This window comes from Atta cephalotes (genome assembly GCF_000143395.1).
Source record: "Atta cephalotes unplaced genomic scaffold scaffold00007, whole genome shotgun sequence".
In the NCBI taxonomy this organism is placed as follows: Eukaryota; Metazoa; Arthropoda; class Insecta; order Hymenoptera; family Formicidae; genus Atta; species Atta cephalotes.
The window spans coordinates 1,869,483-1,884,165 of NW_012130071.1; the positions used below are offsets into that span (position 1 = coordinate 1,869,483).

Sequence of the window (14,683 nt, forward strand, 5' to 3'; positions counted from 1 at the left end):
TTTTTTAGAATATTTACTTCTTAAAATCATCGGATTGAAAAATAATATAGATAGTCGCTTAAGTATAGATACATCAATTTAAAAAATTAAGATTTATTGATTATGTTTGTGTAAGCACTCGGTGTCTAATTTCGAATTTAAATCATTTTTCTGAATTTTATTATAATATAAAGCATTTCAGACACTAATCTTTTCCCAATATATCTCTCATTATCCAAAATTTTGATATTACTCCAATCAAAATCATGTTCAGATTGCAATCTATGTTCAGAAATCTCAGACAAGTTATCGTTCTTTTTATTAATGTCATTTTTGTGTACGTTAATTCTAGTCTTTAATTTATGACTCGTTTGTCCAACATAAGAAGCATTGCAATTTTTACAATCTTATAAACTATATTTTTCTTTGATATTTCTCATGAGAAAGAACATCTTTTTGTGCTTTAATAATTCCGTAAAGTTTGTTCAAACTGAAGAAAGAAAATTTAACATTGTGATTTTTGATAATGCTCTTGAATTTGTTATAAATACAAGGCAAAAAAGGAATACCACGAAGTTGTTTTATTGTCGATGTTAGTTTTTTCAATTTGTTTAAGCGTCTTACGTTTTAAAAGAGACCTTAATCATAAATTAATTAAGTTTCAAAAATAAAATTAATAGAGTAGTCATTGTCCAAAAATGTCTTAATAATAAAATTAAAATTATCTCTATGATATTTTGAATGAGATAGTAAAAAAGTTCTGTCCATCATGCTCATAAGAACATCTCTCTTTTGTGAAAGAGGACGAAGAGATAAAAACTGAGATATCTCCCTGAAAAAGTTAATTTATGATAAATATTACATTCTAATTTTTCGTTCGCCTTAATAATCGTCACATCCAAAAAATTCAATCAGTCACAACCAACTTCCAAAGTGAACTGCAATCTTGAATGAAAAGAGTTAAATACTTCTAAAAATTCTTCAATTAAGTGATTAGCAATCGCAACGTCAACATATCTAAAATAAAAAGGTACCTCAATTCCAAATCTCTCCAAAGCTTTGCATTTTAAATCTTCCATAATCAAATCTGCAATGATGGGGGTCAACGGAGAATCCATGAGTGTTCCAAATCTGTGATTGTAAATTCTGTCATCAAAGGTAAAAAAATTAGACTCTAATACTAATCTTAAAGCTTTAAGAAATTCATCTTTTGATATACAACAACGACATATAATAAAATGTATGTAAAATCTGTCTGAAATACTTTTTATAATCAAATCTAAAGGAATATTGGTAAACAATGATATTGATCAAGAGAAATCAACGAATATTATTTAACCATTTTAAACAAAACCATTAAGTTTTTCAACCAATTTAAAACTATTATTAATATGGCTCCTTAGTTTAGAAACATTGTCTTTGATAATAATATGCAAAAAAGAGACCAATGAATAAAGAGGACTATCAATAGACGAAATAATAATTCTCAAAAGGCACCCATTTTTGTAATCTTGGGAAGCCCATAGGCTCTCGGAAGGATTCCATCACTGTAGTATAATTTTTTATACATTTTCTATATATCCACAATTCTTCAATTTCGTCAATAAAATTCTCAGATTCAGTGAGTTTCCTAATTGGATCCCTATTAATTACTGTGTAAGTGCTAATATTTCCTAACATTTTACGCATTTTTTGTTTGTACTCGTCTTGGTCAATTGGTATGGTAACATTATTTTTGTCAGTTCTTATAAATAAGATTTTTGAATTCTCTTTGATAAAACTCTTAGTCATTCTGAGTAAAAAAGTGCGCCTTTAATGATAAAATGGTTAGTTGGTTTCGTGAAGCTTATTTTCTGTATAACAGAGATTACGTGATTTTTCAAGTTTAAAACGAAAGTAGAATTGCTTAGACTTTTTACGTTATTTTCAATGGACTTTATGAGTTCATTCAAAACAATTTTTCTTCCTAAATGAAGATAAAGAAAAATTATTACCAAAAGTAAAAAATATTGCATTTCAGTCGGAATAATAATTTTTGACAAATTCACAAACCCTTATTCCTAATAGAAAATAGCGGATTGTTCGTTTGAGATAGAAACAAACAACAGTTCAATCTTAAAACTATTGTAATTGTTAAACACGCCTGAAGGTAAACTATTAGAAAACGAAAAAAAATTGTTATCAGAGCTCAATAATTAATACGTTTAATATTAATAAAAAATTGAAAAGTTTAAACAAATTAAATTTTAATACTTTATTTTTTGGAATTTAATAATGATACATTTTTTTATTTTCCGAAATCCTTGTTAACATGTAAATTACTTTATTTCATATATCACGATAAAATTAAACACTGAGAGACTATAGTTACTATTATAGTATTATAGTGCTATTATATAAAGTATTAGTACACAATTGCCTGACTGAAAAGATCAACTTTTTCAAAAGATCAACTTTTTTCTTATGTTAACACAGCAAACAATATGGCTCGTAAAGTGCATGATTCTCAAGATGCTCGCCTAGCATAACTTTAATCGCTCTTCCGCATCTTTGGGCGAGATATAACGAAATGACAAAAAGTGGAATATGCGGCACTTATCTGTCCCCTCTTCCTGCTTTTTTTCCCGGAAAAACTTTGTTGAAAAGGTTGAGAAACATCTCATGGTCCCGTGCCGCGGAAACTTGCCGTTGCAATTCAACCAGGCGCGACGCTATAGGTGCCTTCCCTTCCGGTCACTTGCCAGCCGGAGCACTTGTCTACGTGCTCGAGTTAACAGCTTTTTCGAACGTGATTACGATTCATATGGTCGTCATCTCGAAGATGAACGGTCGCGAGACAGTACGTACTGATTGCACGTGAATTCGCAAAGTAGGTCACAGATCTACGAACACAGTCAGGGAAATCTCGCGAAGAAATATTTCGATTCACCAAAAGGACGAGTTTGCGACGAAGAAAACGCGCGAAGTGTGCCGGTGTAATGCATCATACAGATATATGTAGGTTACATCCTGCTTGGCTCGACTTAGCTGTACAGCCTTTGTAGCTTGATAGTTATGACTCCGTTCACTTCTGAGAATATATTATATGTATTATATTAGAAAAAATGTCTTTTTTTTATCTCGGAAAAAATCGAACTTAACGAAAATATTTCGATAGCAGATTCGAACTCAGCGCCTCAAAATACATTTTTTTTAATGTTTTCTTTTTTTGCACTAAAAATTATTAAAAATTTCTAAACTAATGTAATTATGTGCATAAAATCCGCGGCCATAGATGCATATTTCATAATACTGTACTTCGTAGGACAGGACTAAAAAAATATGATTTTTAATTAATTCGCCAATATGTAACAAATAACATCCAAGAAACATGTATCGTACAAATTTACTAATACTCATAGTTTTGCAACAATGGGAAAATTCTTTTTACTCCTGATATTCTGCAATTATTGTACAATTTCACGCTTACATCTTTTAATTCAGTATCTACTTTTTCTTCTGCGATCTCCCACATTCATTCTTCATAAAAACTTCCTCTTTGTGTGTTTCTCTTCTTTCTCTATATTTTTTTTTATAAAGCTTCCTCTTGACTCTTGTTTCCATCTAGCGCAACATTCTTTTCTTCATGACTGATGGCCAACGATGATGAAGCGACTAGGAAATTTGTACGACGTCGTTTTTTTTCTCAGCATGACACAGCCGATTCACAGCGAAGATCGAAAACGCTCCCTTCGGCACACGTGCGTTGAAGAAATACACTTATACGATTTTATTTTCTATGTTAAAAGAGCTTTGCTCAGCAAAGCATGTGAATGCATGGAATTATTTAATTTTTTTAAAGACAATAAGAAGTGGCGTAGTTTCTTTAAAAGTTTAAAATATATGATTATTTTTATTGTCGAATCTTCTCAATGGGAATATAAAATATTTTTATTCAAATGCGAATGTACATTAGCATCAAATATGTAACTAACAAAACCCGCACCATGGCGCGAGTGGAAGAGAGCATATTTCTTCTTCTGAGATACACACTAGCAAATGCAAGCAATCCGACTACGCGCATCCGAGATTTAATGATCTTTTTCTCAGAGAATCGGTAGAGGAGCGTCCTACGATTTCACGATTCATTCCACGTCCGCGAACGTCTTAGAACAGCGAAAGGCTTTTTATTCCTCGGTAGCTCTCGAATTTGCAATATTTCTCTGGATTACGCGGCCAAGACGGGCCAGGACGAGCGCAAGATGAAGATTGCTTACCTCTGAAGCGGATTTGATCTTCAATGAGAGATAAAGAAAGAAAGAAGAAACTGGTTAAGCGTAACAACCAGTAGCCATCACGAGTAATTATTTCCAAGAAAATATTTTATATTGATTCGAGCTTTTCATTAAAGAATGTTCTCTTTCATTTCATGAAGGCACCTCTTTTTAATGACATAATTTTTGCACGCAATTTGTGTGTTATTATATACATTATAAAAGTTTTTCTTAATTAACACAAATTTTCAAAATGTAAAATAACATGTAAAATAACACAAATGGAATAAAAATACTATGTTAAACCTCATGTACATAATTAATATAATAATTATAATTATATAACTATAATAATCTTATACATTGTTAATAAACAACATTATTATAAAAACGGAATTAATCCTCTCACACAATTGTCTTTTTAATGAATAAAAATTATTTTACGCATCCCAAATAAGCAACTAAAAATGTATGAAAATATAATGGCCAAAATTGAATTATAGAATTTCTCCTGGGAGAAAATTTAAAAATAATATAATCAGAGCGCGAATATGACACCGAAGCGTTTAAAATCCACCGATTTGACTTGAAAGCGAATCTCGAATGTCGGCCATTATCGATATGGCGGACATGAACGTGTTTCACAGGGCGATATAGTCTCGTGCTTTAAGACGCACTCCCCGGTCGAATCAATGACGCGATCTACTTGGGCAACGAAGAGAAAAGCGACGAATCTCCTTGAGGACGAGGGAGTTAGCAAATTGGCGAATTGGGCCGACAGCGGGCCATTTGAGTGGAAGCCACGTGTCTTTCCATGTATGTGTACAGACGTAGGTGTGTGAGAGAGAGAGAGAGAGAGAGAGAGAGAGAGAGAGAGAAAGAGTGTCTGTGTGTATGTGATGGAAACCTCCTAATAGCTTCGGACGCTGCAAGGATGCAGTAGGTGTGACACATTAATCAGTAGCAGCGTTCACTTGACTCCAGCCACCCGTGAAGTGAATTCTAAGATATACAACGTGTCTCGCTTAGATGTTGCGCACTTCCCGTGATTGCGGACATTGCAGAACAAATAAAAAAGAATGCTTCTCGTTCTAGAGCACCAAGATATTGATAGTTCTTAAGCTAGTGCAATTGAAGGCTTAAAGAATTATAGAGGTGAACACTGCGCACAATTTCGTGAGAGTAAAGTAACACATTTTTTATTTTTTAATTGTCTAATTTGAAATGACATTACATATATTTTTAAAAAATTTTAACTTGAAATTTAATGCGCAATACATTAATATAAAAAATTTAAAAAATTTGTGAAATAGTGTTTTTTATTTCTAAAATAAGAAATTTTTTAAGTTTTGAGTGTTATAAATAAATATCTTAAATGGTGATATAATATATTAATTTAGAAAAATGTACGAAAAAAAAGATGTCATATATTTCTAAGATAAGAGTTGAACTTCAAAGGAATTTATAATCATGAAATGCGTAATGTCTGCCACTTCGAATATAACGCCAAATTTCCCATCTCACTGGAATTTCAAGAGGCTCACTTCGTCCTTTTCAGATCGGCACCATTACGAATTTCCGTTTAGATATGTACGAGATTCCGCGCGTGACATCCTTGGCATTAGCCTAGTAAACGCATCTTTGATCCAGGTAGTAGATTATCTATACAATTACATATTTCTGCATACATAATTTCTGCTTTATCAAAAAAGAAAAGATTTCTTGAATTTTTATTATTTTATAATTTACTGAAATTGATTTACAAACAAGATATTTGGGTATAAGTTTTAATACACATAATAAGAAACGTAATAAAATAAAACGGCGTATCCAGTGCAGGAGTCGGATATTTTACATTGTAAAAAATTATTTATAAATATGCTTCACAACTTTACATGATTTTAAGTTATACAATTTTATTCTTCAGATTTTGATCTTTAAAATGAAAAAAAATTATTCAATTATGTATTAATATTAAACTAAAAATAAACTAATTAATTTTAAGTTTAATACCGGTACGTACAACGAACTAACTAAGTAAAGTAAAGCTAGTATATATATATATATATATATATATATATATATATATATAATACCGATGAAGATTAATATTTGTCGTAAAATAAAACATAACAATGATAAAAATAATTTATATAAAAATCTTATGTAACTATATTATATCCTTTTATTAAATATCTAATATAATAAATTTTCTTATTAATTTTAACAAAGTTCATCTTGAAATTAGTAATGTTTTAGTGGAAATGTCTTTCTTGTCACGTCCCGTCGTTCAAGATTACACGTTTAGAGCAAAGATAGCTTCGAGAATGCCTAATACGTAAGCATTATGGCACATTTTGCAGGGATGACTAACGCGGTCGGGCATCATAAAAAGCGAACAGACATGAGGATCGAGATTTACGTCGCTGTGGCAATGTAGTCCGAACCGATAAATGGTTTGAAGCCAGTCAAAGGAAGTGGGTCCAATTTAAACCGCGACCTGTCCTCTCTCTCTTCTCCAGTTAGGATCTCCCATCGTCGAATGGATCTGTGTTATGAATAGTCTCATGAGATTTACATTCCATCCTGCTTTGAAGATCAATTATGATTGTACGTTATAGCAATTTGTCTTCGTCCGCTGGGATAAATTTGCAGTAATCTAATGATTTCTAGGATACTATATAAAACTACAAAATATCGCAATTCACGAAAGAAATTAAATAAAACAAACACACACACACATACACACACACACACACACACACACACACACACGCGCGCGCGCGCGCGCATTACTTGAGGACACAGAAATGAAAATTTATAAGTTATAAAATTTCCATACTGAAAATTATATAAGTTGAAAATAAGTGGTAAACATCCAGCCGAGATTTTTCTTAGAAATGCTAGATTTTATTTTCTGTAAAGAAATTTAATCTACTTAAACTATATAAAAGAGCTATATAAAACTATATAAAAGAGCAATATACATAAGCACATATGTTATAGTATTAAGTAACAAGCGTTTCTTGCTCAGGATTCAAGCGAATAAATTATTACAAAAACAAAGAAAATAATAAAAACTAATAAAACTAAACCAAATATTTCAATATAAAGAACATATTTATTAAAAAATCAAAATTTTTTAGAATCCTATTTTTGATTTTAAAACTATAATATTAATCTAAAAAGAAAAAGATAACTTTCTTTCTTTAATAAAAAGTAAAGTTATTTTTTCTTTTTTTGGAATATTTACGATATTTAAATAACAAGATTCTTTACATTTATCGTTGCATTTAAAAAGTTTATGCAATTATAATAATAGTGACTTAATTAAATAATTATAATGTATACACATTAAGCTGCATTTAGATCGATTATCTGAGTGCTTCTATATATTGTTTTATCCTTATTCTCACTCAAAAAAAGGTAAAATGATACGCAGGGATATTCGGATAACGTTTCCGAATAGTCTAGGCTAGTAACTCTAGAAGTTAACGAGAATTAAAATCTCCACCGTAATGAAACGGTGTTGATTAAAAATTTAATTAACTTTTCTCCATTAAGCATCATAAACAATAACTTTGTAATTAGTTCTAATTACCATTGCCATGTAAAATAGATATAAAATGTATTAGTTTGGTGATTAGAATAATTGCGAATTCCATGCGAATAACTAAATTAACATTTCTATATTAATTACATTATTGTGCGTAACAATTTGTCATCAAATTACGTTTGATCAATAGAGTATATTATTTAAATTGTGATGGATAAGAAAGTAATCTTGTAATATGTAATTAAAATATACTGCAAAGCACACTTATGTAATATGTTACTTATAATATATGATTGAGCTCTGTTTCTTTATTTTTTTCAGTATATGCGTTACCGTCGTTGTTCTCAACGTTCATTTCCGTTCACCACAAACGCACAAAATGGCACCTTGGGTGAAAAGAGTTTTCATACACATTCTTCCACGACTACTAGTCATGAGAAGGCCTCAATATAAATTTGAAACTAGCAGGTTAGTATTACATATGTATAATTACAGCATACTAGAGAAAAGTCACCGACATCACTTTGTTTTTAGATAATATTTCTTAAACAAAAGATAAAAATAAAACTTTAAAAACATAAGAACCAACTAAAAAATATCTTCTATTAGATAATATAAGCACTTTTTATAATATTTACAATTTTGCAATAATTAATGTTTTCGTAAGATAAGTAAAAATGAGCATCTGACAAAATAGGCTTCAAAACTGACACAATAGGTATTAATGTTATTCCTATTCTTTTTCTTTTACGGGAATTATCTGTATAAAATATCTACAAATGAATATATATAAGATTTTCCAGATCCTTTTTACTTCGTTATAAAACATTTTTATTGAATTGTATGCATATTCCCATACAGCACAGAAGATTGAAATAATATTGCTGCAATGTTCCTTACAAAAATTTTTCACGATTTTTAGACCTCATATGGACCGTTTTTAGCCTGTTTTTAACCCGTTTTTAACCCATTTCTATCCTTTTCTTACACTCACAAGCATTCGCGATGCAAGGAACGATAACGAGTATAAACGAGTATGCGTATTTTTGAGGAAATTGCCCGCTTTCAATACTCGTTTTTCCGCAGATGAACGAGGAACGTATATGCGAGTATGATCATGAGTATTTTTGAGTGAATTGTCCATTTTCAATTCTCGTTTTTCGGCTATGAATATTGAGTGGATTGTTCATTTTCAATATTCATTTTTCCGTTAGAAGTATTTTTTAGTGAATTGTCCGTTTTTCAGCTGATAAGTGAAAACACATCCCTCTTTTAATAATCATTTATTTATCACGTTTATTAATTATCACATCAATTTTATATTAAATGATTAAAAATTATTTTATTTTAATCTTTATATGTACAATAATTTTTAAATATTTCATACAATATCTAATAAATTGAAATGGAATTCAAATAATAATGGAATTCAAATAATAATTCAAATAACTTCGATATTTATATACGCTGCACGCCAAGATTAATGCCACAGAAATCAGAAAGAAGGACTTGAAATAATTTGCAGGCAACCAATCTTTATATACGCCTTTATATTATATTATATTATTGTAATTTTAATTTTTACTGTAATATTAATAATACTTTTATTATGTCAGTTAAATCGATTTATCAATGTAATAAGTAGCGCTATAGTATATCATACAACTCACATTAAATCATTACTATAGAGAACAGAAAAGACTTGATTATTTGATGATACATAAATATAGAGAGATGATACAGAACGAAGTATAGCAAAATACAAGTGCTTAACTTCATTCTTCGGCTTGATGTGATACATCTTCTTCTGGGCTGCGTTCAGGAATTACGCCTAGATAACTTTAGGATGCATTTTTGTTATAATATACGTGACGTAACTTACAGCTTAATATACGGAATTTTTAGCGGGTCAAATTTATGCCCAAAACGCATACACATGGATTAAGTATATTGGGAATACAAATTAGTTCGATCCGTTCAAAAATGCTCATGAATTTATTTCAAAACAAAATGAATGAACAGATCAATTAAAGTATTGTCCATCGCTGTCTACTACTTTTTCCCATCTCTCAGGCAATTTTCGAATTCCCTCTCGAAAAAATGACTCGTCTTTGGAGGCGATCCAATTTTGGAGCCAATTTTCGATTTCTGCGAAAGAAGTGAACCGATGACTTGCTGCATCCTTCGGAACAACCAGCAATCAGAAGGAACAATGTCCGGAAAATACGGCGGATGCGGTAAAACATCCCATTTGAGCGTTTCCAAATATTTTTTTACGACTTTAGCGACATGAGCGTTGTCATGAAGAAGAATAACTTTATCATATCTTTGCTCGTATTCTAGCCGTTTTTCTCATGCAACGAATCAATTGTAACCGATACTGATCGCTCGTAATGCCAGGTTTTAGCAGCATAGTAAACAAGATCCTTTTGATCCCAGAGCATGATCTTCGAATTATGAATGTTCGGCCGTGATGTTGATATTGAGGTCGATGGCAACGATTGACCGCGCTTAGTATTTTTTCTTCTTGGGGTTGTCGTAGAATATTCACTTCTCATCTCCAGTCACAATCCAATGCAAAAAAACCTTTTCTCTGTTGTCTTTGAATCAGCTATTCGCAAGTGAAAAATCGTTTCTCGGTTTTAGTTTATAAGACACCCAATTTCCTTGTTTTTGAATCATTCCCGTAGCTCTCAATCGTACAGAAACGGCTTGTTGAGTTACCCCCAATGATTCTGCAAGCTCCTCTTGCATTTGACTCTGATCTTCTTCGAGTAATGCCTATAATTCTTTGTCTTCGAATTTTTTTGGCTGTCCAGAGCGAGGCTTGTCTTCAACGCTGAAATCTCCATCCTTGAAACGTCGAAACCATTCCCTACATGATTTATCAGGAGCAATGTCACCATAAACTTCGACAAGCATACGATGGGCTTCAGCCGCACTTTTCTTCCAATTAAAGCAGAAAATCAAAATCTCCCGCAAATGCTGCTTGGTTAACACAAAATTTGACATTTCAAACATAGTAAAAATCAAGGTTTTTGTATGAAACTCAAAGCGATATAAACTAAATATTATTAGCAGATGTTTAACCTTTCTGAAACCGTCAAAATCAGCTGTCACTATGAACCATTCACAACAGCTGGAGCCATCTTTAGGGAAACGGACCGAACTAATTTGTACTCCCAGTGTGTATATTTTTATATATATATATTTTTATATAGTATATTATGTATTCACTATTCATATTTCTTAATAAAATTTTGTAACACATTTAATAAATTACTGCATCATTTTACGTTGTATTTCCAATTATTATTTATAAATCTTTTATGAATCGTATATTCTGAGATGCCTGGGCGCGCGCGCGCGCGCGCGCGTGTGTGTGTGTGTGTGTGTGTGTGTGTGTGTGTGTGTGTGAGACACGGTAAAAATGCAAAAATTTTTAAAAATTTCTCTTATATCATATTTAATTTTACATAAAAACTAAATATTTCTTATTTTTAATCTTTTTTTAGTAGACGGTTTTATCAAAATAATATATTTAATCTTAAACATAATAAACAATACTTGATAAATTAAGTTTTCGATAAATGCGACATACATATCGGAGTTATCTTAATATCATCATATATTATATATATGTACATATATATAAATATGTACCATTTGTGCGTGTGTTTATTAATATATCTGTATAATATTATCTATATCTGTATAATATTACATATATTTGTACAATGTATTAATAAATATAATAAATGTAATAAATATTAATATAATTACTTTTGTCAAATGTATATAAATAAGCACAACAGAGCGAATATCGACATAGAAATTGTGTGGCTCAATGGAAAAGTAGCACCCTCTTAGAACAGGCTTGGAGATCAGGTTTTGGTTCGAATCTCGACAGGAGCGGAACTGATTTTCTCGTGCTATCGGTTATGCCTTACGAATTACGTATTTTCGAGTAGTGAAAACTCACAATGTGAGTGACAAATGCTAAATGAGTATTTTGCACTCGTATTCATTTTTTCACCTCAAATTTACCCAGCATGTATTTACCACTCAAAAATACTCATAATGTATACATTTTTACCGCTCAGATATATTTTACCGCTCAGTTTCGTGTTCTACATGAATCCGTTTTAACCACTCATTTTTACGGAAAAGTTCCTGTTTATGACCTAAAAAGAGAGTCATGGTACTCATTCAGTAAAATGCACATTTTCATCACTTAAATTAATCATTCGCGCGGATTAAAAATGGGTTAAAAATAGTGACAAATTTTTATAAGGAGTTGCAATATTGCAGATTACAATATAACATTGCAGAGATGTAAATTAATAATTCATTTTTATATTTATATAAAAAATTTATTAATCTATTATTTGACAGCTATTTCATTAGCTAAGTTTTATATTTATTTTAAATATGAAATCAAAAGATTTTATATAATATCGAATTTGGATACAATCAATGCATCATGATCGGATAAAATGATAAACAGTTAAACTGCTAAAAATGATTTATCGAAATATTAATTATATGATCGATGATGTATTGTATGCCTGATGTGAACGCAAAAATAAACAGCGCCTGAACTTTATTGATAAATTTCATATCGTCATTTTTTAATCGATTTCAATTGACTCGATTTTGAATTAAAAAGAATCACTGCGATTAACTTAATCTCTGATTAATTTACCAAGCGACTGTATTATTATGTTAATGTGATTAATATTTGTAGTTTATTCGGGGCACATATATACATGCTTTATCCTTACGAATAAATTTATCCTTCAAAATTAATACATTTATTGGAATGTTTTATGATTTTATAAAAAAATTGCTTTATAGAAAACACATATCACTAGAAATGCGATTTGTAAAAAAATTAAAGTTAGTGAGATATATGTACAGAAAATAGTTTTCATTTTAGAGTCTTCGTAAGAAATTTATTCAAATACATTGAAATATTAATATTGAAACGTTTCGTGCAATATAACAAAAAGCGAACATCTTAACATTGTTGAAATCTTACAGCAATGATTCAACGTTTCGCAACCACTATGCAATATTGCAATGTTTCAGTGAAATTATTCTGCAATGTTTCTGCAATCTTTCTGTGCTGTATGGGTTTACTTTATGCTGTTCTGCAAGATGAAAATATGTAACGCGATAGTTATTCAAGAATTGTTTCATATATGCGATTACCTTCAATAGAATTATTTGACCCTACAAAGCAACATTATAAAGATTAAGTTTATTCATGGTCTGTTTTATAGACAGGCGGTTTACGCCGCACCTCAACTTTAAATTTAAAATCATATTATGAAAAAACTAAGAAAAAAACTGATTTAAGAAATTACAAGCATTTAAAACAATATAATATTATCAATAATATAATCAATAATATATAATCATTATTTAAACTACCTAATTTACAAAAGAAAATCAAGAATTTTATTTTCGTATTCATAGAATGCGAATTCGTTTTTATATAATTTTGAATAAAAACAAACCATAATATACAAATTATGAATTTGTATTTCTTTATTTAGCTAAACAGATTGATTTTATTAATGTGATGATTTTATTAATAAAGTGCAATAGTTTCTAAGAAACAAGGAGATGTTGCTTTAGGAGACCTATATCAGTATCGGCGACTTTTTTTCTATTCAAAGACATATGAATTTATTCCTATTGTCAGCGTGATAAGATACAAAGTTTTCTTAATTTTTACTTTAAATCGAGGAAAATTTTAATTTCAAATTTTTTTATCAATATGTGTATTAGAAATATTAGATAATAATATTAGAAATTTAAAAAAATATAGAAAGTATTAAATTCAAAATTAAATAATCGGGTTCTCGAAATTAAAAAACAAAAATATAATGTACGGACAATGAGAACTTTACACAGCGCGGGAGTTATTACGCAATTTATATAATAGTCATAAACTCTTCACATAATATATTAGAAACAATTTTTCAAGATACTCATCCTTGCTTTCACATAGAGCATAACTTCAACGATATCCAACGGTCCTGTCAATACATATATTATATTCTACGACTTTGAAGATGGTTTGAAGTAAACCGAAACGTCCGAATTAAGTCTGTATTGAAAAGTCATTGTTTCTAATATATTATGTGAGTTTATAACTATTATATAAATTGCACAACAACTCCCGCACTGTGTAAAATTCTCGCACACATCCGTACATTATATTTTTGTAAAGTATTAAATGTTCATGAAATCTAAGTAAATCCTTATTTTTGCGTATTATTTATGAGGTGCTAGTGATAACAATCTCAATCAGGAATTTCATTACGCGAGATTGCGTCATAACAATAACGTTATACATACTTAGTACGATTATACCTTATATTCTACTCTCAGTGATCGCACCGCCAATTAGTCCGCCGTTTTCCAGAACATGGCACCCGCATTAAAATTCCGTGCCCAATTGTTTATGTTTTGCAGGTATACTTCCGGCAGAGTGCTAATGAGGACCGTTAGAGGAAAGGAGAAGACTTGCTATTATCCTTACCCGTCGACTCAGGAAGACAGTGAAGAACATCTCACACCCAAGAGATTCCATAGCCGTCCTCCGTCAAAGGAAGATCTCTCGCCTTCCAGGTATTTACGACAATACAAAATATTTCTACCAATTAGTTTTGATCCTTATATTATCGTTGAGATTTATTACATTTATTACTTAATGATCCATTATTTTGTTGAAAATGCATATGTGTATATATATATATATATATATATATATATATATATATATATACTACACTAATAACTATATATATATATAATAATATATATATTATTAATAGTACTATACTAATTAAACTAAAATAACTAATAAATTAAATAATATATA

The 14,683-nt window shown here is 30.2% G+C and overlaps 1 protein-coding gene across 1 annotated transcript in view; it reads left to right on the forward strand.

Moving 5' to 3' along the window:
- LOC105626977 (acetylcholine receptor subunit alpha-like) overlaps positions 1-14,683 on the forward strand; it is a 286,825-nt gene that overhangs the window by 266,232 nt on the left and 5,910 nt on the right. Inside the window, exons 9-10 of the mRNA XM_012208264.1 lie at positions 8,110-8,256; positions 14,275-14,430. Coding sequence (XP_012063654.1) covers positions 8,110-8,256; positions 14,275-14,430 — 303 coding nt within the window. The remainder of the gene's footprint in view (positions 1-8,109; positions 8,257-14,274; positions 14,431-14,683) is intronic.